At 38.4% G+C, this 24,342-nt stretch overlaps 1 protein-coding gene across 1 annotated transcript in view; it reads left to right on the top strand.

Moving 5' to 3' along the window:
* kcnt1b (potassium sodium-activated channel subfamily T member 1b) overlaps nt 1-24,342 on the top strand; it is a 73,270-nt gene that overhangs the window by 22,630 nt on the left and 26,298 nt on the right. Inside the window, exons 4-10 of the mRNA XM_078251304.1 lie at nt 18,085-18,164; nt 19,448-19,553; nt 19,918-19,968; nt 20,077-20,125; nt 20,340-20,399; nt 22,547-22,621; nt 22,917-23,000. Coding sequence (XP_078107430.1) covers nt 18,085-18,164; nt 19,448-19,553; nt 19,918-19,968; nt 20,077-20,125; nt 20,340-20,399; nt 22,547-22,621; nt 22,917-23,000 — 505 coding nt within the window. The remainder of the gene's footprint in view (nt 1-18,084; nt 18,165-19,447; nt 19,554-19,917; nt 19,969-20,076; nt 20,126-20,339; nt 20,400-22,546; nt 22,622-22,916; nt 23,001-24,342) is intronic.

The following is a 24,342-nucleotide window of genomic DNA, read 5'->3' as shown; positions in this document are numbered from 1 at the left end:
AGTGTAATCAAAGATGGATAAGATTGTATTTGATGCAAAATGCTGTAAAGTAATCTGGCAAACTCTCATAACTATGGATCTCTACTCTGCGACGTCTCTTTAAATATTAATATAATGCAATTTCTGCCTACTTCATTATAATTTCCCATCAATAATAGAGACCCAATTGAAAAAGTCTGCTATATTTCTATATTTTGGACCACAGACCTGGAAGGATGTCATGTGTTGCAGAGTTGACAGTGTTATCCCATAACAAGAGAAAGCAGATGGATTGACCTTAAATATGGGTTTAGGAATACTTGAGGCTTGAGATGACACTGATTGAGGACAATCTTTATATTTATTTTCATTTTCATTTCACATTTCATTAGGAAATGTAGTATAAAGTGGTGAAGGTAATGGCACAATTTTAACTAATCTTTTGCACTTTTGCCAAAATGTGATTTCACCCAATTTGAACTCTCCAGCACCTTTTTTTTTTAAGTTATGCACTTTTATGCAAAAGTTGGCACTTCTCAAATGTTGTTCATCCTTATAAAACCTTGTGATGTTTTTGATTATAATCATCACATGTTCGAGATGACAGCACAGCTCAGAGCGATCTCTTCTGTGTTTTCATAACACAATAATTGCAAATACTGTGGATGTTCAGTTGGATGCAATGTGCAAAATGATGAGGACTGCAGTAAAGATGATATTAAGTTGCCTGTACTACTTGATATTTATGTCAAGGCTAATGATGAATGTAGGTTTGAGAATTTAGATTACAGAACAATCTGGTTTCTGTTGGCTATTATCACCTGTCAATTAAAGGGATGCATAGATGAATGTGTAGAATGTATATGGTTAGCATGATAATAGAGCAGGTAACAAAACACTAAATCCTACCATCATCGCAATGATGGATGTGATCACAGTGATGATGAAGACAGGGGGCAGCTGACTATCACTGCTATCAAAAACTAGCAAGAGTTTAGACAAGGGGAATGGAAACAGGATGATACTGACACTAATGAAAGTGATGATGATGAAGCTGACAGCAGTGATATGAAGCAATGGCCGATGATATGTGCTGATGGAGATGATGAAGGTGGTGGTGTTGCTGGTGTAATGTAGGTGATTGTAGTGATGATTGCAGATCTGTCAGAGCGATCAACACTTAGTCCTACAAAAGCCAGTGAGTCAGCAGACAACTGCTCTAAACAGGCTGAAAGAAGAAGAGATTGGCTGCCAATCAGTTTTGAGAAGTTGAACAATATTGACAAGTGGCTATATTGCAATGCCAGACTGTTTGTATGGGGATCTAATACACAATATCTGCAAATGGCTGAGGCTGTAAAACCTATTGCATCAGTTGTCCTGGGCAACAAGACTTGGACCACTGTCAACCATTTAGTATGGTTAGGTTGCCACTCTTGGCAGCAATTCCCTAAATGAATGGATAAATGTTTGCCTTCGATCATCCTCCTGTGCAGTACTTTACTCTTTTAGAAATGACAAAACTTGTTATTTTATATCAACACATAGAACTGGATGACCCCTGCAGGCTGGCAGGATGTGGTCAGTAATCTGAGAACTTTATAGGTTGTGAAATCTGATCACCGTGGGATTTGTGTCCCGCTGGCTCTAGAATGAGAGGATGTGGAGGGAGGAGTGAGAGAATCAATAATCTGGCCATTGTACAACACGGTTTATTTCTGCATAATTTAAAGCACCTGGAAATCCCTTTGTTGTATTTACAATTATATTGACATATAAATACTGTAGGGAGTAAAGAGACTAAAGGAGACTTGGAGGATATTCAATAACAGAGGGATTGACCATCTTTTAAACACAGGATGTGGTCAAAACAAATAGATTTACACAGATTTATTTTGGCTTCATCCAGTTTTGTCACCACATTGCCTTTCCGTGAAAAATCTGTTTGTAAAATGGGCAATGGGTTTGGTCTGTTGGTGTACAAGTATCTTCAGAGCTCAGTGGGAGCCGTTAGTCATATTCCCATTAAGGCTTCACCAGTATATTACACAGGATGATTTGCATATTTTACTCGATATACTGTAGGCCGATAAAAAGCAGGACTTTTGTTTGACTGATATCTACTTTCTATCATTTGCTGACGTTTCATCAACACAATCCTTCTGCAGAGCTTACATGTCCGTCAGTTGAAAGCACTTCTGCTTTTTATCAAGTTGTAATAATTCAATATTATTGAATTATTATCTTTTTTTTCGCCATTAAGTCTTGTACAGTCAGCAGCGCCTCCTCAATATCAAAGCTACACAGTAGACTTTGATATTTGCCATTCATATTGTTTGATTGATTGATGCTTTGACGGATTGATGAATTCATTAATTCATTTTTCTCTTAATGCATTTTTCTTTAATTGATAGTTAAACAGGAAAAGCTGTGACACAGAAGGAGATATCATGCAGCAAAGGTCATCTGCAGGATATGAAGCCAAGCTATAATGGGTACATGATATGTGCTTAGACAGGGAGCCACTAGATAAAGTAGAAGAATGAATTTGTGTAGGTTTTTAGGAAGAATCAAGAGAATCTCTGTAATTTCTCCTCAGGGAAATGGTCATATTTAAAGGACAAATCCGGCGCAAAATGAACCTAGGGGTTAATAACACATGTTTACCGAGTCAACCGTTCTCTGGGATTTGTTTTCATGCTAATCGAATGTGACCAGATTATGCTTTAGTGGAAGTGTGGTGCTATTTTGAGCCTTGTTAGTGGTATAGAAATAGCAATTTCTTTTTACTTTACCCGTGCCCCGACGACTAGCGTTATATTACACACTATTGATCTATAATATTTTTTTTATGTTCATCAGTATTGCTAAATAAGATAGCAGTTGAACTGTGCATATATGGGAACCGTAACTGGAGTCCACTGAAACCTAATTTTTGATACCTCAAAGACAATTTTTGTATACATTTCCCTCTTAGTAAGTTTAGCTTCCCGACAGATTTTATAAAAACCCTTCTGAGCACGAATGACTACTTTTGTCTTTAGGTCCACTTTTCCTCTACTCAGATACACCTTTTTGTTTTCCCATGGAGACACTATGATGCAGAAATCCTCTTAGTGCAGTGCATATATATAATATGCATCTAATACAGTAATTTCAGTTGAATTATTATATATGTAAAAAAAACAATATACATAACAATTATACATAAAACAACATAAATTAACAATTTTTGTCAGAAAATGAGTAGGAAGAAGCATCATGCCTATAATAGTATCTAGTCCTACCCCTATTCTATATCAATCTAATCAATTTTTGCAAACGTCTTGTCCTCTGCTTGTTTTCATTCTCAATTATTATATTCTCTTTATAGTTGCATGCTGGCCTTAATTTTCTGTTTTTCAATCTGTTTTCCAGCTGATAACTTATTCCCATTCATTGCAAATCCATTGCTGCCCAATTGTACTGTGGTTGTAAATGACTGTACAGCATTCTTTATTGCACAGACTGCTCAAGTATGTATGTGTCTTCCACCCTTTTTGTCTTTGTTTATTTATAGCGCCCTGCTTTCACGGCACAATTACGCTTTCATTTTGGATGAGTACCCAGGGTTTAATGAGGGGTTTTAATGTGGTCCTTGGGGTAATTTACATGTTGTCCATCATCATTGTTCGTTAAGGATGAAATCTCTCAGCAGTCCGACGAGTTCACAGCTTGAAAATAATGAGCGCCCTGATTGCTATGCTTGCCCCTTAAAAGACCTTAGATATCAGTAGGATACACCTAAAAGCATGCAAGTTTAAAAGCAACACAAAACAACCAGAGAGAGATTGTGCTTGCGGCCCATGCAGTGAATTTAATACATGACAAATAAAGGCACATAATAACATATAAAAAGTCCAGTATAGCCACAAAACTATTAATCTAATACAGTACATCTGTAGTTAGTGACATACAAGGGTAATGTTGCTATGGTTACCTGCAGTTTAATAAACTTGCAGAACTGAGGTTTAGTGTGTGAGGTGTTCTATTATAAGGTTTCAATGGACACCTGCTGGACAGTGAACGGTAAACGGGCATAGTTTGTGAGAATAGAAGATATAATAGGTAAAAGGTTTTTTAAAAAGGTTATGGCCAGATAATTAAGCTACAGGTCTGGATCTTGTTTTGTTGTAGTCATGTTCTTGTTGTATGTGATAGGAATGCTGCTGTTAGATTTACTTCTTAAAGTGCTCATATTATGCTTTTTGGCTTTCCCCTTTACTTTGTTGTGTTATATATCTTTTTCGTGTATGTAATAGGTTTACAAAGTGAAAAAGCCCAAAGTCCACCCCAAAGGGACTTACCATCTTCCAGAGAAAACACCGTTCACCAACTGCTTCACTTTGTAACACACGTTATAATGCTCGCCTAGCTGCTAGAGTGGCACGCCCTCATACTCTGCAACTGACTAGCTGGCAGTGCTGACTAGGCCTGCACGATATTGGAAAAAACTTACATTGCGATATTTTTTTCCTCTGTGATATATATTGCAATATGAAACTAATTTTTACAAGAGGACATAAATAGCCCTATTTAGTCATTCTCAACTACTGGGGTGATTTTGTAGGGGAGTGCATCTACAAAAACAATAAAAATGAAAAAGGAAATTTTCTTATGTGAACCAGTCTTTGTAATGCTTTACAAAAACCAAAGCAAGTAAGCGCTGTGATTACTCTTCTGAAGTGATTTTGGAGAGGGAAATTAGGAAGAAATACACTGGTTGACTGACATGACACCATTGTATTCACATAATATCAATCCAGGCTAAAGTGAATGATATTAATAATGCATGCATGTTGCTTCCTCTAAATGTCAGGTTGTGGTCGACTAGTGGGTCCTGCTTTGGTTGTTTGATAAATTGATTAAAATTGATCATGATTGTTGGTTTGCTGTGCATGCAGAGCCGGCATGTCACACTCTTCAACAAACTGTATCCAAGAGCACTAAAATCAGTGTAAATTACGTTATATCAGAAACAGACTGCTGTTGTAGATTAGTGTTACGTTTCCAGCGTCTCAGCTCCGAACCATAACGTTAGTTGGGACAGACGCCTTGTTTCTTTAGGCTAACTATGTTAGCTTTAGCATGGCTGGTAGCAGCTTTCTGCGGTGAAAAATGGCCGGGATATGTTGTGATTACGCTGCATTAATCAGGTGATTTAGTCTGTCTTTGCAGCAAACATAAAACACTGACTACTGTAGCTTCACTACCCATGGAAAAGCATGTGCATCACTGTGTCAGTGGCAGCTGCCGCTTACCGTACTTTTCTACACACGGGAGAGCCTCACTTCCCATAACACAACGTCCTGCAATGTGACTATCGCGCATGCGCACATCGCGATGTAGACGATGAAACAAAATATCGTGCAGCCCTAGTGCTGACCTAGCTACTGTGCATGTGCGACTCCCAACAAAGATGGAATAGAAGTGTGATGCCTCACTCTGTAGCTAAAACAGAGAGCTCAACACACAGGGTGAAAAGAGGAGCTGCAGCAATGCGCAGTACAAATATAACAAATATATGGTGTTTTTTGAAAATTAAACCATGTAAACCTATTCTGATATAACCTCTAAATACAATTATGAACCTAAGAAAATGAGCATAATATGAGCACTTTAAGTTACTTTAACCAACTAGTCATAATTTTGGAGTGGAGAACTTGAGCTGCCTCTGTGACCTGAGGAATAGTATGGGAACTGTAGTAATGAAATGTTGGCAAGCTTCCCAGGGCAGGTAAACAGATTGAAAACTACAAATCCCATTTGCCCTTGAAATTACTGCAGAGATGGTGTATGTTTGCTAGGCCCTCCCCCTTTATATCGGCCAGTCCTTGAGGCAGTTCTCAGTGAATGTAATTGAATGCATACTTTGAAAGTGCTGGTCATTTCGCACTTGTTGTCTCACGTGCTCAGCTCATTTTTGTGATTCCGGTGATTCTGCAAAGAAGTGAGGATCTATTTGCTTTTTCATTGTATGTATTTTATTATTATTGAGTAAAATGTGAAGGGCATCATGATGCTAGCTGCATGAATATTAGGAATTATTTGTTATGTATTTGTTATCATTTATTTTGTGAAGAAACAGAGGACTGAGCAGAGTCAGTTTTTTAATTATATCAGTTGTAAGCTAATGGAAGCAAAATGAGCCTCTGTTTTCTTAGCTTCTACAGTGCTAAAGCTCTTAGCAGCCAGATAGAAATGTTATTGCTCATTATGGTGTTATAATAGGAGCAAATGGACAGTGAGATCACTGCAGAAGGGGTTAATATTGTTCTTGTTTATTCTTCTTATGTACAGTATCCGTGATAAGCCAACTAATCATTTCCAAATTGCTCTTTCACTTCTGAACTAAGTTTAACTAAGAGGCAGTTGGCACTTAGCAAATTACACTTGTAGAGCAGTCTTCTGTACAGTATGTTTACCAGTCAAATAGCTGGAAAATAAATGGTGCTCATGCAATATGATAACTAAAATCTACATATAAATGATTTAAATTTTATAAGTTACTTTAAGGTCACTTACAGACACAGTGAATGACTATAATGACTAAATTGGAGAAATAATTAGTTTCCTAACACTGAGCATTTTTGAAACTTCACTTCTATGGTCACATTACTAGAAATGAACAGCTGAATGAGCACAGTGGAAATTAATCTTTTGTCAAAATTCCACTAAAAGCCATTAAACTGTAGTGGAATTCCATAGCTGACAATGTCATTGCTTCCTTAATAACCGTAATAATCGACTGTGCTCTGTTGTTGAGTTGGCAAATGGTTCTAAATTGATTACTGGAATGGTTCAGGTCCTCTCTTGTAACCTACTACTTCTTGGGTATACTGGACACACCATTAGTCTTTTTAGAAAGGCGTAAATGGGATGATGATGTTTCTTGTTTTGTGAAAAACTTTTCAACCAAACAGCCTGAACAGCCAAATTAGACCTTTTCACAACACACCGATTCCTTCAGCTTTCCTCCTACACTTTTGACCAGCAGACAGACTTTTATCATTCACAAGCTTCAAAGAGCTATCAACCCACATTATATTTTTATCCATCCACCTCTGCTGAAATTGATATTTTTAGACACATTTTGGACTCACTAGACTTACAGTTTACTTACAGTTACAACAACCTTCAGACATTATACTAACTAAATTTAATAATTCAGTTTACTGTGTTTTTAGCTTTGGTAGATATTACTACAGGTTACATGTAAGGGTGAAGGGCTCAATGTACCCAGTAATATGTTTCACTTATTACACAAAAGACCAACTGAACTGTAGGGGGTTATGCAGATAATATTTATGAATGGATTCAAACTAATTGCCTATACAGTAAATGCAATTTAAAAAGGTTAAAGTTAATTTGTATTTTACATATGTAGTTTGGATTTGTATATGATCTTGCTCATACAATATATACAGGACTGTCGGATCAAAATACAGTGAGAGTTGAATCTACTATTCAATCATATAATGTCCCTCAATCTCAATGAATGGTGAGTTTAGTTTTAATAATCCCAGACCTAAACTTAATAGCAACTAATTATAAAACCCTTTTTAGGGCATTTTACTTATATATATATATATATATATATATATATATATATATATATATATATATATATATATATATATATGTATATATGTATATATATATATGTATATGTATATATATACTTGGGTATATCGTTGTAATGAATGTTAAAGACAAACCAACCCACAATGTGGCATAAGATATTTGCAATCAAATGGGCTGTGATACTTGTCTAAATGTATCATCCAATAACATGTATCAGGACTGAATTTTTACAATACATTTTCTGGTGGATAGTGCACAAAACAAGAAACATTTGTACCAAAGCTCTGTCTGTTCCTCTCATGTATCTTATTTAGTGCTTTCTATATATTTCTGTAAGAGGAACTTTGTTTTCTGTTGCAGCAGACATTTGACTTGTTGATTTTATTTGCAATTTTGAATATTTGAAATGAATGTGTGCACTATTAAGAAACAAACTACATATAATGCTGTACATAAAATACTAAAAGTCAGTTTATTTAGCATCAAATTAACCTTTGACCCCTTGTCCATTACAGTTGTCCATGTGTCGGTCCTTAAAATCAATATCTGGGTATGTCTCTCTGTCTGTCAGTTCCCTCAGTGTTACACACCTCCCTTTTCTCCATGGTCATCTTAACCTATGAGATTGACCACGAGGGTGTGTCCACTGATCCCCTGTGGTTTGCATTAAGTGTCCCATCTGTTCTTTAGTCTGCTGAAGCATTGTTTTTGATTAACTTGATGTGTAGTGTTTGCCTTGCATGCGCCCTGTGAATTAATAGTTCTGAAATACATGTTGTAATTCCCATCGAGCTCAGATGCAGTCAATTACCACTGTAAATGTTTATATTTACTTGTATGTGGAGTCTGAAGGTGACTCCATGAAACCTTGGGGGAAAAAGTCTTAACAGTAGGCTTCAACTGTGCAGTAAGAAGCAGCTGAGGGGTCTGATGCAACCAGTATTTTACACGTTCTAGTTTTTACCGATATTCCAAAAGGAACATCAACAAGCTAACATGGTATCAGATCCCATCTTGGACCTTCTTGCTGCACAAGCTGTGTTCAGATTCCCCTACAAGGTTATAAAATGGTTGCATTCTGACTCAAGATGCAAGTAAATGCAAATCAATTTCAGTGGTATCCCGAGTGGCATCCTTTTCTTGCTCTTTTCTTCCCTTTCCTGCTTTCTCAATCCCACTCTCTACTAAACCTATGCCTATCTGTGTCCATGTGTGCTGCGCCCAGGTATCAAGAGGAGTACAGTATGGACTCAACCAATGCCCAGTAAGTCCCTGGCAGCATCATGGTTGCATGGCATGGATTGTGTCTGCAATAGTAACTGTACACAGAACTGATTTGCGAGCACCAAAGCACATACATAGCAGTGTTCACTTTGGATTTTGCACAGACTGGATGTGGACATAATGCCTTGGAGGTAATATTACCATTACACAATATCTGTAAAGTGAGCAATGATTGTTGTAGCTACCTTTTCAACAAATGTTGTGGCAAAGACTCAAAAGAAAACATTTAGCTCAACACATTGAATTGTTGTCACATTCGATCACACCACAGTAAATGGTGAAAAGGCAGCTTCTGTGTTTTTATCAACTTATTCCAGGTGTATTATCTGTCCCTTGACTGAATATGCACAGCAGTCTTTACTCTGTTGTCACTGTTCAATCCTACGTCATCATCGGGGACTCCATCATAAGGAATGTAAAAACACGATCCTCTACAACTCTCTGTTTCCCCGGCACTACTGTCAACAATATCTCTGCCAAAATTTGTGACGTATTAGAAGCATACCCCTCGTTGAACACATTAGTAGTTCATGTGGGTACTAATGATACTCCGCGGCAACAGTCAGATATTTCAAAACATGATTTTATCCAGCTCTTCGACATTCTTAATGAGTCCAGAGCGTGAACCTTTGTTTCTCCAGGCTTCTGAGCCTCCACACATGGCTTTCCACTGTGTTCTGGGAGCACGGTGCTGTTTTTATTGACAATTTTAATCTTTTGTGGCAGGGCAGTGACTCTTTTAAGCACAATGCCATTTTTATTTACTGGGATCACGGCTACTCTCCTTGAACATTAAACACACCATCTTACACCACATGGACAATCAGCATGTCACTGACCAGCTTAGGACATGGTCATCATCCACTTCCTCACGTGACTGACTACTGACCTCACATGATCCAAGTGCACTCTCCACTACCTCTCAAGTATAGTGACAACCCAAGCTCTTATTTAATCATTCCTGTCAGACATAACACCACATGAACTGATCAATTAACAATCTCAAACCGCTATTCGCACACAAGCCTCCAGCTTCTAATCCATCCTCTAAGAGAACGTTTCCAGTGACCCTGCTGTTGCTGCCGTTACACAGGTTAGAGACCCCACCAGCCCGCTGTGACTCCCGGGCACTGGGTTTTGGGCTGGCTAAATTTGAGTTGCTACAGCTGCTAATTGAAGGTCCATGTCTGGAGCTTCCGCCCGCTTTCCCCTTCCGGTGAAGTAGTCTCAGGCGGAGGGGCCGCGGGGGTGCATTAGCTAATTCATTTCTCATTTGTGGTCTGATAAATGACGGGATTTCGTTGAATCGGCACTCAATTGCTCTTCCTCAATGACCAAATGTGTTTCTCAGTAAACTGAAATTTAATTGCGATAACTAAATTTAATTTTAATAAAGACATTTTGAGAACTGGATGTGAAAATATAGTTAGAGTTGAATTTAGAATTTTCAGTGAGGCTCAAATTCAAATTTCAGACAAACCAACAAAAATGTGTTTCATAATTACATTCAGTTTTAAGTTTATTGTAATTTAGTTCCAAACTAATACATTCATTTTCAAATTAAGTTGTTCAATGCAATTATTCAAGTTGAACAATTAAAATAAAGTTTTCAAATACATTTTTTAGCGAACCATATTTCTACCACAAATGGCACACTACACACTCGTGTGCGTGTGTGTGTGCGTGTGTGTGCGTGTGTGTGTGGAGCCTGGTGTGATATGGGAACTGTTTTTCTGAAAGTGGTATCGTGGAAAGAGAAGATGCATTTTTCAAGTCAATTGAGCTGTTGTAGAACCTTGTATACAGGTGTGCTCTCCTATGAAGGATACAAACAACAGTAGATCATATTTTTTGAAGTCTCTTTTTTTGTTAAACAAACCAGCCTGTCGTGTTTATATGCAGAGGTTTCCATTTATGAATTTGGAATGGAGTTTTTTCTAAATCATCAAAATGACAAAACATCTGCATTATTCCTTTGTAGTATATTTCGCACTTGTCTTTTCCAATGTTTATTGAAATCAAACAACTATGCTTGACTTTTTTGTCTCACTTTTGTGGAAATTTTCAGCTTGAAACGCTGATAAAAGTTTATTCTGCCTTAGTAAAAATGTGCCTATTGTAGGTGTATACCTTTTTTGTTCTAATGGTTGCTGTTAGTTTGAAACATTAAAATTTGCTTTTACTGCACTTTCATTAGGTTATGTAATATTTCATATTCAGTTGAGAATCACTGCCATCATCATTTACTCTACTAAATAGAAGACTGTACTGTAGGGGAGGGAGTAGTGAGTTTCAAAGGCATCTTTCAACATCATTGATATTACAGCGATATTCTTATGAGGTTCTCTCTAAACGTTCTTGCTCATTTAAAGATTAATTTTTTTTCTTGTCAAATTGCTGCACGTTAAAGACCAGGCCCCATGTTCTGGAGCGTTCCAGCTTTCATTTAACACTGCCACATGCTTTGTCATTTTCTTATACAAGAAAATGGCCTCTTGGGCTTTCTAAAGTTTCTTTCTTGGTTATAATGTCTTGTCCCATTTCTTAGACATAAGTTTAACTTCATCTGGCATTTCCTGACCTTTACTATAAATAGTATGATGCTCTTTATGTTGGGGTCTTTCTTTGATAGACTTTTCTGAGAAAGACCAGCAGATCTTATAGAAAACCCTTTGTGGCCTTTTTACAAAATCCAAAAGATGCCATCATCCAATTTAACAGCCTCGTACTTTAAGGCCCTGATATGTCAGTACTTTTTACAGTGCTGAGCCTTAACTTCAAGAGGATGCGATTTGGATCTGTCAAACCACTTTGCATATTAATTCTGATGTTTACAGAACTTTACAGAAATGCCAGAATTTGAAGTAGAGTGAGACCTCTTCCTGCAGTTCTCCCTCTCCTCTTTGTCACACCCAGGCATACACAACAGCTAATAGGAACGCACTCTATCTCTCTCTGAAATGACCTGTGATTGACCAAAGTCTCTCGTGATGGCTAGATTTTTTTTGAAGCCTGAATACAGAGCCAGGAGTAGGTACAGAAGTCTAGTTTTCTCTCTGGCTCAATGATGCCGAAAAGAAAGTGCCTACCACAGCTTTAAAGCCTCTCAAGTTTTCAAGAGTTTTTCGAGTTGGACATGTTCCGTTTTTCTGAGCTTTTGAGGAACGAGGAACATCTTGTTAATGTTCTCAGGGACTGCCTAGCGTGTTATCTACTTATTCAGCAATTTATCTTCATTGCTCTTGAAATCTTCACTTCAGTCAACAGGTAAATGTATTCATTATTACACAAACAGTGTAGTCAACCATAAAGTGAGCAGCACTCTTATTATAGCTGCACACTTCTGTCAGAACTCCCTGAAAGACCTTGAAAGACCACCTGACAACTGCTTTGAATCAGCATCTTTGACATGCTGATTCAAGGCTAAAATAAAATGAATTGTGCTGATGTGCATTTACACTAGCAAGTGATTTAGAACAGAATGCTTCAGGGTTTTCTTGGTCTTTGAACACATCATGTGCACATACAGAATAGCCATGACCCTCCCCACAAGTGCACATACTGTATACAGCAGCTTACAGAGTGCATGGGTGCCTTAGAGCAGCTATTCTCAACCACTGGTGGGCTTCAGGCGCCTACTAGTGGGCCGTGGAGCTACTGCCAAATGGTTAGATTAAATTAAAAATTACATTTGTTGTTCATTTACAATGCTAGTAGTTTTGTTATACCTAAATGTGCTTCACATTAATAAATAAAAAGTCAATTTTGAATGCATAATTTCAGTTTTTCAAGTTTGAATATTGCCACGCCAATCTCAGCACATCAGGAAGAGACAAGCGTGTTTTGCCACTGTTAGCTAGCTAACGTTCCCTCAGGTGCAGTGACACAAAATGGATTAGTTTTTAATGTGAAGACGGGAATGTGGGATACTACCCTGTACCAGTAAAACCTCAAAAGTGTCTGGTGAGGAAATAATACCCATAATACATTTAATTTGGATTCATAGACATCATTGGCGATCAAACAGTCGGGCTTCAGCAGGCAAAACAGAAAGTCATCACAACATTAACAACTCGGTCAAAAGCGAAACTAGCTATATTGTTGCTGCTCATGTAGCCCGTCTCCCTCTGCCTTAGAGGACCAGAAATTACCTGTGCCTGCTCTTTCACATTCATCTTTTAGCCCACACAGGCCTACCTCCCATTAAGGTGATTATCCTCCCCACAGCTGATTATAAAAGAAACTGTTACATTTCCCTCTTGAGATTTCTAAGTTCGGCATTCATTTGACGAAGTACTTTCCCAGTTGCAATAGCCCATGTCTGGCCTGATGCTCCTTTCAAAAAATGTTGCACTGTAATGATAAGGCTATTGGACATATGTACCTTTTGTCATGGGAAGTTTTAGATGCAGCTCGGTAGAACAGAAGCAGAGGATACCTAAGATGTCTACAGCTTTTAAATATTCATCTCCAAGTGTAATATTTTTAGAATCCCTGCAGATTTTTATATCGGGGCACATGTCTGAGGGTGGTGCATTGGAAATTTTCTATTTTCAACTGTTTGCCTTGTCGTAGGGTGGGAGCAAACCTGAGATCTGAAAATAAACTGTATTCAGGCTGTGATGGGAAAGACTGTTGTTACTGTTTACAAGACAAGATGCAGTGTTATTGGTCCGTGTGCTACTTTCATGCCCCAAAGCCTGAATCTTATCGTAAAGTATGATACAGTGTGCAGTTTAACTCTGATTGGTCAGAGATAACCGGGCTGATAATTTCCACATTTGTTGCTATGCCAACACTTGTGGTAATTTAGTTAACTGGCGTGGGTACTTTATGGTGATTGTACACTATATAATGCCTTCTACAAGACTGGACACTGCAAGATTACAGGATTCGATTGCTGCAATCAAACCCTGTACTCGTGTAGTGAAGCATCATTGAGTGTACCATCTCAGGGTTGACATGTTTTGTAGCCACCTCTCAGAGTTCATGTGATCATTTAAGCCCCAGGTGAAGTTGTATTAGGATACTGTTGTTCACCAATGCCATATGGCGCAGAGCATCTGGCAGTTGTTCAACAATATATTGTTTTTTCATCACTAGAATTAACACAGGCTGTTGTTCAAGTCAGCCAGATTATCCTGAGGTCAACAAGCTGTTTGATGTTCATTTACTGAGTCTACAAAGCAGTTGAAGTCTTCCTATGTTTCAGGCAAGGATGCATACAATTATAATCCTATGACTGGCAATGTTCATGTTGTAATTTGTGTATTTGTGTTTGACACTGAAAGCTTGATCACAGGTTGTTCCCACCAGACTCAAGACCAGACCAGACTCTCTGGTTGCACTTTTATTCCTCCACACTTTCATTTTGATCATGTCATATATTCTGAATGGCTGTTATATATACTAAAGGCTCTACCTACAATGTACACTTGCAAACATTCCTGGCTTGTGTCTTGCCTTCCATAATAGGAGTGTGTCTTTCTAAGGTTAAGAAGTACCAACCCGTTAGATGCTGTCTGGCTTCTTGGCTATTCAAACTGCTCGTGTTTATATCTGCCAAGTCTGGCTAATGTCCATATTCTGTAGACTGGTGGTGAGTGATGGAGTGTAGACTACAGAGATGCCAAAGGAAAGAGCGTAAGTACTTAAAAGGTATTGTTGTGGGTCTGCAGTTGCTGGCAGTCAAGTGTGTCTGTTTGTAGCGTTAGTCCGAGCTACTTGGATACATGACAAAAGCCTGGCTGAGATTTTTTATCATCATTTGTGTTCTAGTGTTTTGTTAATTTTCTGAACATAGTGTTTGTTAATTGTACAGTAAATAAGTGAAGGGGTCAACTTTGCCTAGGTGGTCAAAAACAATAAAACCAACACTGTGGTCTATCAATGTCTGTTCTGTCTGTCTGTATAAATTCACTGTTCACCCAGTATGGATAAAACAACGCCAAACTGAGCTAAAAGTCTGTCATTAACATCATAATCATTGTTTAATTTGATTTAAAATGTGATGGAGTACAAGTAAAATGTGTCTCTGTCCAAATGCTTACCGACTGTACTCCAAGTGTCATACCTTACATACAGATAAGAAGGGAAACCATCGCTTTCAAATATAACAAAAAGAGGGGATATACATTACTACGACATGGCTGTCACCCCTCACCATACATTTCAAACATATACCAGGCTCAGTAGACTTCTTTTTACACATTTCAGGTTTTGCTGTGTTCAGGTTTTCTATGTGAAGTGTAATGGCAGGTGCCTGGGTACTTCTTTATAATAACCATCACTAATAAATGGTAAATTGATAGTTAATTAATCTTTAGTTAATAGGTATTTTACTGTTAAAAGACGAAGTTTATAACTTCAGATATATAGTTAATACTTTGTCAGTGGTTAATAATTGTTTTATAAACCGTCTATAAACGTTATTTGAATGGCTATTATAAAGTTGCAACTAATGCATATAATAAGTTTAATAAATGGTTTATAATGCATCAAGTAACATTAATTTGACCCCATTAAATCTTTTTTTGGCAATCTATAAAAGAGATGATTATTTGATTATTTGAGCACTGATAATTGCTATCTAAACAATGTTTATAGATGCTTTACAAAGTCTTTATTAACCCTTAACAAGGTATTCTTTTCATCAGATGCAACTTTTTAATAGACATCCAAATAATGTTTATTGACGGTTTATAAACAATTTCTTAATCATGAACAAAAAGTTAATATAATATATAAAACTAATAATTAGTAAACATTATTAATTATGTTGTTGTTAGTTAACAGTAAAATAACTTAATTTAAGTTTAATTAACTATCAATTTACCATTTATTAGCGATGGTTATTAGAAAGTGTTACCGGTGCCTGTAGGCAAGCTGGGTAAACATGAAGCCTTTGTAGTTGTTGTGCATGTCTGTTCTGACAGCTGTGTCAGTGGAGACAGCACACGTTATTGATTGCCTGATTTGCCACTATAAGCCTTTATGACAGTCTTTTACTGCTTCATGGTGGTGATGGTGTAGTCGATACACTTGGTATACATAGTTCACGTATATTGTAGCTGTGTGTTTGGGTAGGATGGAGTAATGGGCATGGTGCCTAAAACAAGAACATGTCATTATGTGTGTGTATGTGTTCAGCTATATCTAATTCTTTTTACTGGAAACACATAACACACAAACACGTCACTGAACATTTCCTGCTTTGGAAGCTGTCTCCATGGCGATACAGTCAGAAAAGGGAGACATGGGAATAGTTGGAAGATGGTGCATATCTTCTACCACCTACACTCTTTATCTACACATACAGTACCTTGGGACTTGGCTGCTGTAATTGCCCTCCTGCTCTCTCCTCTCTTGTCTTCCTGCACCCTGTACTCATCTTGTCAGACAAGGTAGAAGGCTCTATGCGTACCTGCTGGAACCGCAAGGCTATAATTAAATCGCCTCCCTGCTCATTAGTGACAACAAGCTCTCTACATTACATAACTTAGACCTGTCTCGCTACCTGCAGTCATCTAACCTATATCTACAGTAGCTATATCACCATTAGTGCTTAAGCTGCCATTTGGTCAAGTCCCCAAGCCTATTAAAGTGTATTATGTCTGCTCAAATGTTTAATAGCTTCAGATTTGTCATTGTATGTGTAAGGAAGAACAGAGGTCATTTGATTTGAAGTACTGTAGTCTTTAATGGGAGGTGATTGTCAATTATTAATGGACACTTTTGTGTTAATGCTCAATATAAATCAGTTCATGTTCTCCTTGTTTACTGTATAAGAAGAAAATCGTCTTTACACAAGTGATACAGAATGTTGGATAAACTGTGAACATTTGTTGTTGGGTACTAAATGTGTGTATAAAATATTAATACTGAATAGAAATTATTCAACCCTCCCGAGTGCCTGTTTCACCCACAATGATCAATTTGGATTAAAGTCTCAGTAGAGCAATTAAAAAAAAAACTTACAGAGCTTAAACTCTGTATGTGTCATGTCTTTACAGTATGCATATGATTCACTGGTATCCCCATTAGGAGAATTTCGGTGAATGAAAAGATAGGCATCTATTTAAGTAACAGTCTGCATTATTTTAAGTACCAGTGCTGCACATTCAGATTTAAACTTGCGTGCATTTGTGGCTGAGTTTGTTGCATTGTGAGGTGGGAACTGTATATAATGACTGACAGTAAATTGAGGATAACAGAATTAGTCAGAAGGTAGACTCTGCTAGATTTGCACAAAGCACATACTTTCTAGTCTTTTTTTTTTTTACTGGAAACCAACACAATTATGGAAATGGCACAATTAACTATAACAACAGTATTTTGAAATTGCAAGTAATATCTGTATAATAGCAGGATGTAAACAAAGGCTGGGTATCAAAACTCAATACTTTTTATGTTCTGACTGAAAAGTATCAAACTCATGTACCCAAAGTTGAAAATCCCAAATCACAACTCTGCGAATTATAAAACAATTTCATATAGGCAAAGCTCTTTTTGGGTTTATTGTTTTGAAGGACAAGGTTGACAAAAAACCCATGAAAAGACCAAAATTAAACAATGCATTAGTTTGTTTCTCAATGCTTTCCGAATTCCCCAGCCTCTCTGTTGCACAGTTTCAGGCCAGTTCGTTCCTACTAAAGATGTACTGTAAAACTTTAGAAACGGGTCAGCTGTTAAATACTTTTATCTAAAAAAAAAAAAAAGGCTTAATAATTATCTGAAACCGCTGGGCATGGTACTTTTTACATGTCCAAACAGGAATAAATAGCACATTTGTTGGGGACTGTTTTCAGTAGTGGATACCCGAAGTATTGAGATGTTGTAAAAATTGGGTTTTGACGCAAAACATGTTTATATTCCTGAAACCAAGTATATCATTTTGGTATTAGTACTGAAACTCAGGTATTGTCTTGGTGTGTAGCCCGTATACAAACATGATTACACGTATGAATGTGCCTGGACCACAATAATTTGTAGTTATATTTACTGTTCACTGGTTTCAACAATCCAATATCAATGCAAATCCATGTTTTTTTATTACATAATACCTTGAAAAGGTTTACACTGTTTGGTCAAATATTTTCTGGTCATTTCTGTGTGTATATATACTATGTTGGCGGGAGGTGCTGCCTGCATGCTCACCTGTGTACATTTACACTGACATCATGTCACTGCTCCCCACAGGGTGCAGGTGGAGTTCTATGTCAACGAAAACACCTTCAAGGAGAGGCTGAAGCTTTTCTTCATCAAAAACCAAAGGTCAAGTAAGTACAGCTGACAGGGAACATCGCAGCGCTCTCCTCTCTTCCCATAATGCAAATGGTATGAGGTGTTCTGCCGCTGGATATGTTAATCTAAATGAACTAATAAAAACGTAATGTTGGAATTTGGAGTGAGTGATGATGCACATCCAATTCCAGTCTCAGTTGGGTTATTATATTAGCTGGCTCATTGTAAAACATTGTGTATTTAGGTGTATAGTACACTGTGGCTCAGCAAGGACAGAAGAGTATGGCTCATTTGTTTAGAAATGAAGCAGGGCTGCTGTGTTTTTCTCAATAAGAGATAAGACTGGCAATGCCATAACATCTCTGAAAAAGACATTGGTGCAGCTCAGCGGTTTGGTGTAGTGTGTCTGGAAGCCACTTATTTGCATCTAGTTGTAACTCTGTCTCTCTGGTAGAACATGTCGTTAACATATCCTCAAGACTGACATGGCTCTGCTGTCTTTCCTTCAACTTGTCATTGTCACTAAGCCACCACGATCTTTGACATGAAACAACAGAGTCTAATAAAAATGTCACACTAGGCTGCAGGGGTATGTTGCTCTATTCCAATGCAGTTTAGTTTCAAATAATTTTAACATCGACCCTGGCTTTCATCCGAAGAGGTCGTGTCACGAGAGATTAGTTAGCTGCTGAGGCTGATTGGACTTGGGTAACACAACTAGCACCACCCTCTGTCTAGCAAGCATGTCTGCAGCCAAGTTTCTGTTCTGCATATTTGGTTGTGTGCTTATCAGTATATGCCTGCACATATTCAAACAAGCAATTGTGATCCCACAAACATTATTATCCCTCTTTTCTATTTCTGTACAATCCCACCAGTCATGTATCTTTATATTATTAATCTATAAAAAAAAAAAGTGCTGGTGTTATTTTGTGTTCCTGTTGGAGGATTTGAAAGCTATGCATCAGAGGAAATTCGTTGTGACAGGGTGCCAGAGCAGCATAGAACTACATTAGTCATGCTTCAGAGCTTCAGCAGATCTAGTCTCTTTAGGCCTTTCGCTACAGGAATTTTATTCACCTAAAAAACTGGTGTTCAAGCAGTATTCTACGGAGGAGAAATCTGGCTGCATCTGTTGTCAGCAGTAGACTCTCAATGAATTTAAGATGGTGGAAAAGTGTGAGACAGTGATCAGAGAGGGTGCAGAGCTTTAAAGTAAAGGCTGCAACCAAAATAGCAGAGACCTAAACAAATTCACTTTCACGTGATCATCACTTACATTAAGTATGTATGTATGTATGTCTTTGTCGGTCCACAGGCCTCAGAATCCGCCTGTTCAACTTCTCACTGAAGATCCTCACCTGTGTCCTCTACATAGTAAGAGTCAGCCTGGATAACCCAAAGGAGGTCAACGACAACCTAAGGTGAGCGTCATACTCGGCAGTTGCCACCAAACTCATCCAGCATCCCCTATTCGAGATGTGTCCATATTTTCTGGATTGTAGCTTTATAACATTTGCTGCTGCGCTAGCTCCTTTTTTAATTTTCTTATTATTTTTAATGTCATCTATCTTTTACCTCTTGTTGTATTGTATTACAAACCAAGCAGATGACTTGACTCTATGCAGTCATTTAGAAGTAGTGCATTGTTTGTATTGTGCTCACTGCCAGCAGTTTTTAGAGACACGTTGGGTTTGTTCTTTATGGCAACATACCAACTGATGGAAATGTTTCCCAGCGGGAAAGTTTTCTCTCACATTCACACTCTTTTTGTGTTTTGCTCCACAGTGTAATATGTCCGAACAACAACAACACAGCAGACTCAACAGAAATCAACTGGTATGTTTTCAGTCAAAAAGGCATTTCATTGTGAACTGAAATTGCTATGTCGCAATTATATGGAGGTGCACTGAAGTGTGAGGAGAACTTTCATATGGTTTTTGACAGGTCGTTGATTTTCTGGGTTACCAGGCGGGAACCTGTATGGGCGATACAGGTAAGACTAATAACACTCCAATAAAAGTGCACATTAATCAAATTCCACTGCATTAACTGAATCCTAATGCAAGATTCAACCCAAACACACTAGGATCCGTTTATTAGATAAACGCATTGCAGAGCACATTAGTTCCTCAGTGAAGGTTGAGTAGCCAGAAGAGATGAATTTACATTTGCTAGGTTCATTTATCTTCCTCTCTCCTCTGCCCCAGGTGACAGTGGCCTTAATCAGTTTCTTGGAGACGATGCTTATCACATATCTCAGCTATAAGGTAAGGAGCTGGTCCACAGTGCACAGTTTCTCTCTTAAATCTGATTTGATTTGATCTGACAGCTTTCAATGTCCAGGCCAAGTGTCAGTTCCAGGGCACGAAGAAGACTTGTGCCACTAATTTTAGACTCAGACATCACACACTCTGCCTCAGAAACAAGTTACATAAACCAGTTCAGAGAGCTGGAAGTGTTATTTTTGTTTCATTTATGCGAGTCCTCTAAAGGTACACTTTTGGTCCTCAGTTCATATGAGTTTAAAAAGGAGGACTGCGCAAGTAGTGAGTAATGTCAGCATTATGTATTCAATGGAAAAGTTCCCACAAATAGAAAGGGTCAGTCATTGTGTGAGAGCCCTCCGCTGCTAATGAGCAGGCATAAGCAGAGGCAGTTTTGCCCTTCATATACAGTAATGTACAGTCTGTTAATGAGGTGGACAACATATTAAAAACAGCTTGCAATGTAATGCAGTCCAGCACACTATAAATACAACCTGAAATATGGTCACACAAAACCACTCTGACACAGCAACAATTAGAAATTGTTCCAGTTGTTCCATAAAAGAACAATACAAGTTTTTAAATGGTTGTGAGATGAATTGCATAATATTGCATTCTGTTTACTAGTTACTTGCTTTTTTTAGACCAAAGATCTTCAACAGGGGGGCCGGGACCCCTAGGGGTTAGTATTTAGTTAAAGGCCTAAGGCCACCCTACACATTATTATAGGCCCAGTTTAATATACAACTCAATTTTATCCAATATTAGTAGGGGGTCTCTGCTCTGTTATTCGTTTAGCTAAGGGGTCCTTATTCTAAAATACGTTGAAGACCCCTGGTTAAGACATTAAAGAAAAGCTCACACAGTTTGCATCTGAATAAAATAAGGCTAAATTACCTTGGGATTTAGGGACATGGGGACCAAATATGTATATGTATATACAGACACCCTTCGTATTAACACCACCCACACCTTTTAAATATTAAGTCTGCATCCTGTCAGGGTCCAGAGTCATCAAACTACTGCCTGTCTGAAAGAAGCTGGAGTTTGCTTGGAAATATTAGCTTTAGCTGCTCTGGGTTCTGGCTCTAGGTTTCAGCTCCTTTCCCTGTGGTGATCCTGAAGTTTGGTCTGGGTTTTATTTTTTGCAATTGTTCATTTCTTTTTCTGTATGTCTTGCCAATTGCTATATGTTTTTTTTTCTCTCTCAGAAGGCTGTTAGGGACTTATACTGCATATATTTTATGAGGAGTAAATCCCCTTTTTTTCCGGCTGGTGATAAAATGTAGCCTTGTAAAATGTTTTTTTTTCACTAAGCTTTTTAGTAGCTCCATCATAGACAGAAGACACCGCTGAACTGCACCTTGTTAACTCAGCTGCACTCTCAATATGTGATTAATATTCAGTCCCACTTGCCAATTTTGCAATTAGCTGCAGCCATACTTTTACTGTATGTATATATTATATTATCTTTTCTTTTTTTAAGATGAAGCCTACATCTTTCCAGTGCCAAGTATTTTCTGTCTTAAAATAAATTAGTGGGTTATTTCCATCTGTCGTTTGGAAATAGGTTAGCTTTCATTCATTCAAGGCCTTATTGAATACATAATTCAGCATGCAATAATACAAGGATACTAATAAACTTAATTTGCATAACACATCTCCAGAAGCAATAGCAGAGAATGCAGTAAGCAGTAGTTTACAAAGTAAACTCTTCGAAAAGCCTGGAAGGATGTACAGTATTTGTGATGAAGAGAGATTTAATTAAAAATATTATGATAATAATTCTGTAAAGCATCATTAACATGCTCCAGAAACAGGCACTTGCTTTGCATGCCTCAAGAACAAAAACAGGTCAGTGAGTGTTGTTTCCTGACCCAACATTAATTACTGACCTCTCCATTCAAGCTTTGATAAGCTCAGATTAATACTAAAATTGAACATACCAAAGAACTATGTTTTCTTTCTCTCAACCATTAGAGTGACATGGTCTTATAAGTCACAACATTCAAAACTGTAATGCAGTATTGTTTTCGTGTCGCAGCTGACTTCCTCCAATGGTCATTATTATTGGGACAATGTTTCTCTCTAAAACAATCTGCACTTTTACTGGTTCATTTATTTTTTTCCCCCCATCAATTTCCTTCTAGGGGAACATTTGGGAGCAGATCTTCCAGATATCCTTTATATTGGAGATGATCAATTCAGTGCCATTTATAATCACAGTGAGTAATTCATTTAATCAACTGTTATGTTCCATAAGAAATGGATTAGCACAGGCTCAATGTCATTTTGGTATTGTATTCCTCTGAGCAATAAATCTAATGTTAATGGCCCAATACCATGTGTTCCTCACATAAGGCTAATTTAATTTACTTAATTTATTAAACTTTCTTTCTTCCCTGTATCGAGGATAATGATTTCTTATCATGTCTCAGGTCCTGTATGTTAACAGGTTAGTATTTCACTGATATATTTCACCTTTTCGCTCTTCCATTTTTCATTTCTTTCTTCCTTAAGATCTTCTGGGCTCCATTGAGAAACATATTCGTTCCTGTATTTCTTAACTGCTGGCTAGCCAAAGGTGCCCTGGAGAACATGATTGTAAGTATTGTCAATAATGTATTTATTGTACTGTACAAACTGTATTGCATAAAAGAGTGCACACAGGACACATGTTTGTTTTGTTTTTTACCACTGAGGGTTTTGAAGGTACATTATCCACCCTGAGGCAGCCATATTGAAGGCCATCAGCTCATGAGTAATGCTGGCTATAATGGCTGAGTGAGTTTATACAATTTAGTTTTCTGGATAGAATTATATTATTATTATATTTTTTTCTTGCTGGTTAGCTGACACTGTGCACCAGCCAATGCATATTTTTGAAGCTAGTGTCCTCAGCTCAATTTGTTTTTGTAACATCCATCCATCCATCTTCGTCCTCTTATCCGGTGTCGGGTCGCGGGGGGAGCAGCTCCAGCAGGGGACCCCAAACTTCCCTTTCCCGAGCCACATTAACCAGCTCCGACTGGGGGATCCCGAAGCGTTCCCAGGCCAGGTTGGAGATATAATCCCTCCACCTAGTCCTGGGTCTTCCCCGAGGCCTCCTCCCAGCTCGACGTGCCTGGAACACCTCCCTAGGGAGGTGCCCAGGGGGAATCCTTACCAGATGCCCGAACCACCTCAACTGGCTCCTTTCGACGCGAAGGAGCAGCGGCTCTACTACGAGCTCCTCAGGGATGACTGAGCTTCTCACCATATCTCTAAGGAAGACGCCGGCCACCCTCCTGAGGAAACCCATTTCGGCCACTTGTACCCTGGATCTCGTTTTTTCGGTCATAACCCAGCCTTCATGACCATAGGTGAGGGTAGGAACGAAAACTGACCGGTAGATCAAGAGCTTTGCATTCTGGCTCAGCTCTCTTTTCGTCACACCGGTGCGATAAATTGAATGTAATACCGCCCCCGCTGCGCCGATTCTCTGACCAATCTCCCGTTCCATTGTCCCCTCACTCGCGAACAAGACCCCAAGGTACTTGAACTCCTTCACTTGGGGTAAGGACTCATTCCCTACCTTGAGAAGGCACTCCATTGGTTTCCTGCTGAGAACCATAGCCTCAGATTTAGAGGTGCTGATCCTCATCCCAGCCGCTTCACACTCGGCTGCGAACCGATCCAGTGAGTGATGAAGGTCGCAGGCCGATAATGCCATCAGGACCACATCATCTGCAAAGAGCAGCGATGAGATCTCCAGCCCACCGAACTGCAACCCCTCCCCACCCCGACTACGCCTTGATATCCTGTCCATAAATATTACAAACATGATTGGTGACAAAGCGCAGCCCTGGCAGAGGCCAACCCTCACCTGAAACGAGTCCGACTTACTGCCGAGAACCCGGACACAGCTCTCGCTTTGGTCATACAGAGATTGGATGGCCCTGAGAAG

The sequence above is a fragment of the Sander vitreus genome, chromosome 5, assembly GCF_031162955.1.
Source record: "Sander vitreus isolate 19-12246 chromosome 5, sanVit1, whole genome shotgun sequence".
In the NCBI taxonomy this organism is placed as follows: domain Eukaryota; kingdom Metazoa; phylum Chordata; class Actinopteri; order Perciformes; family Percidae; genus Sander; species Sander vitreus.
The sequence above is the reverse complement of the archived record's forward strand: the minus strand, read 5'-3'. Positions and strand labels throughout refer to the sequence as shown.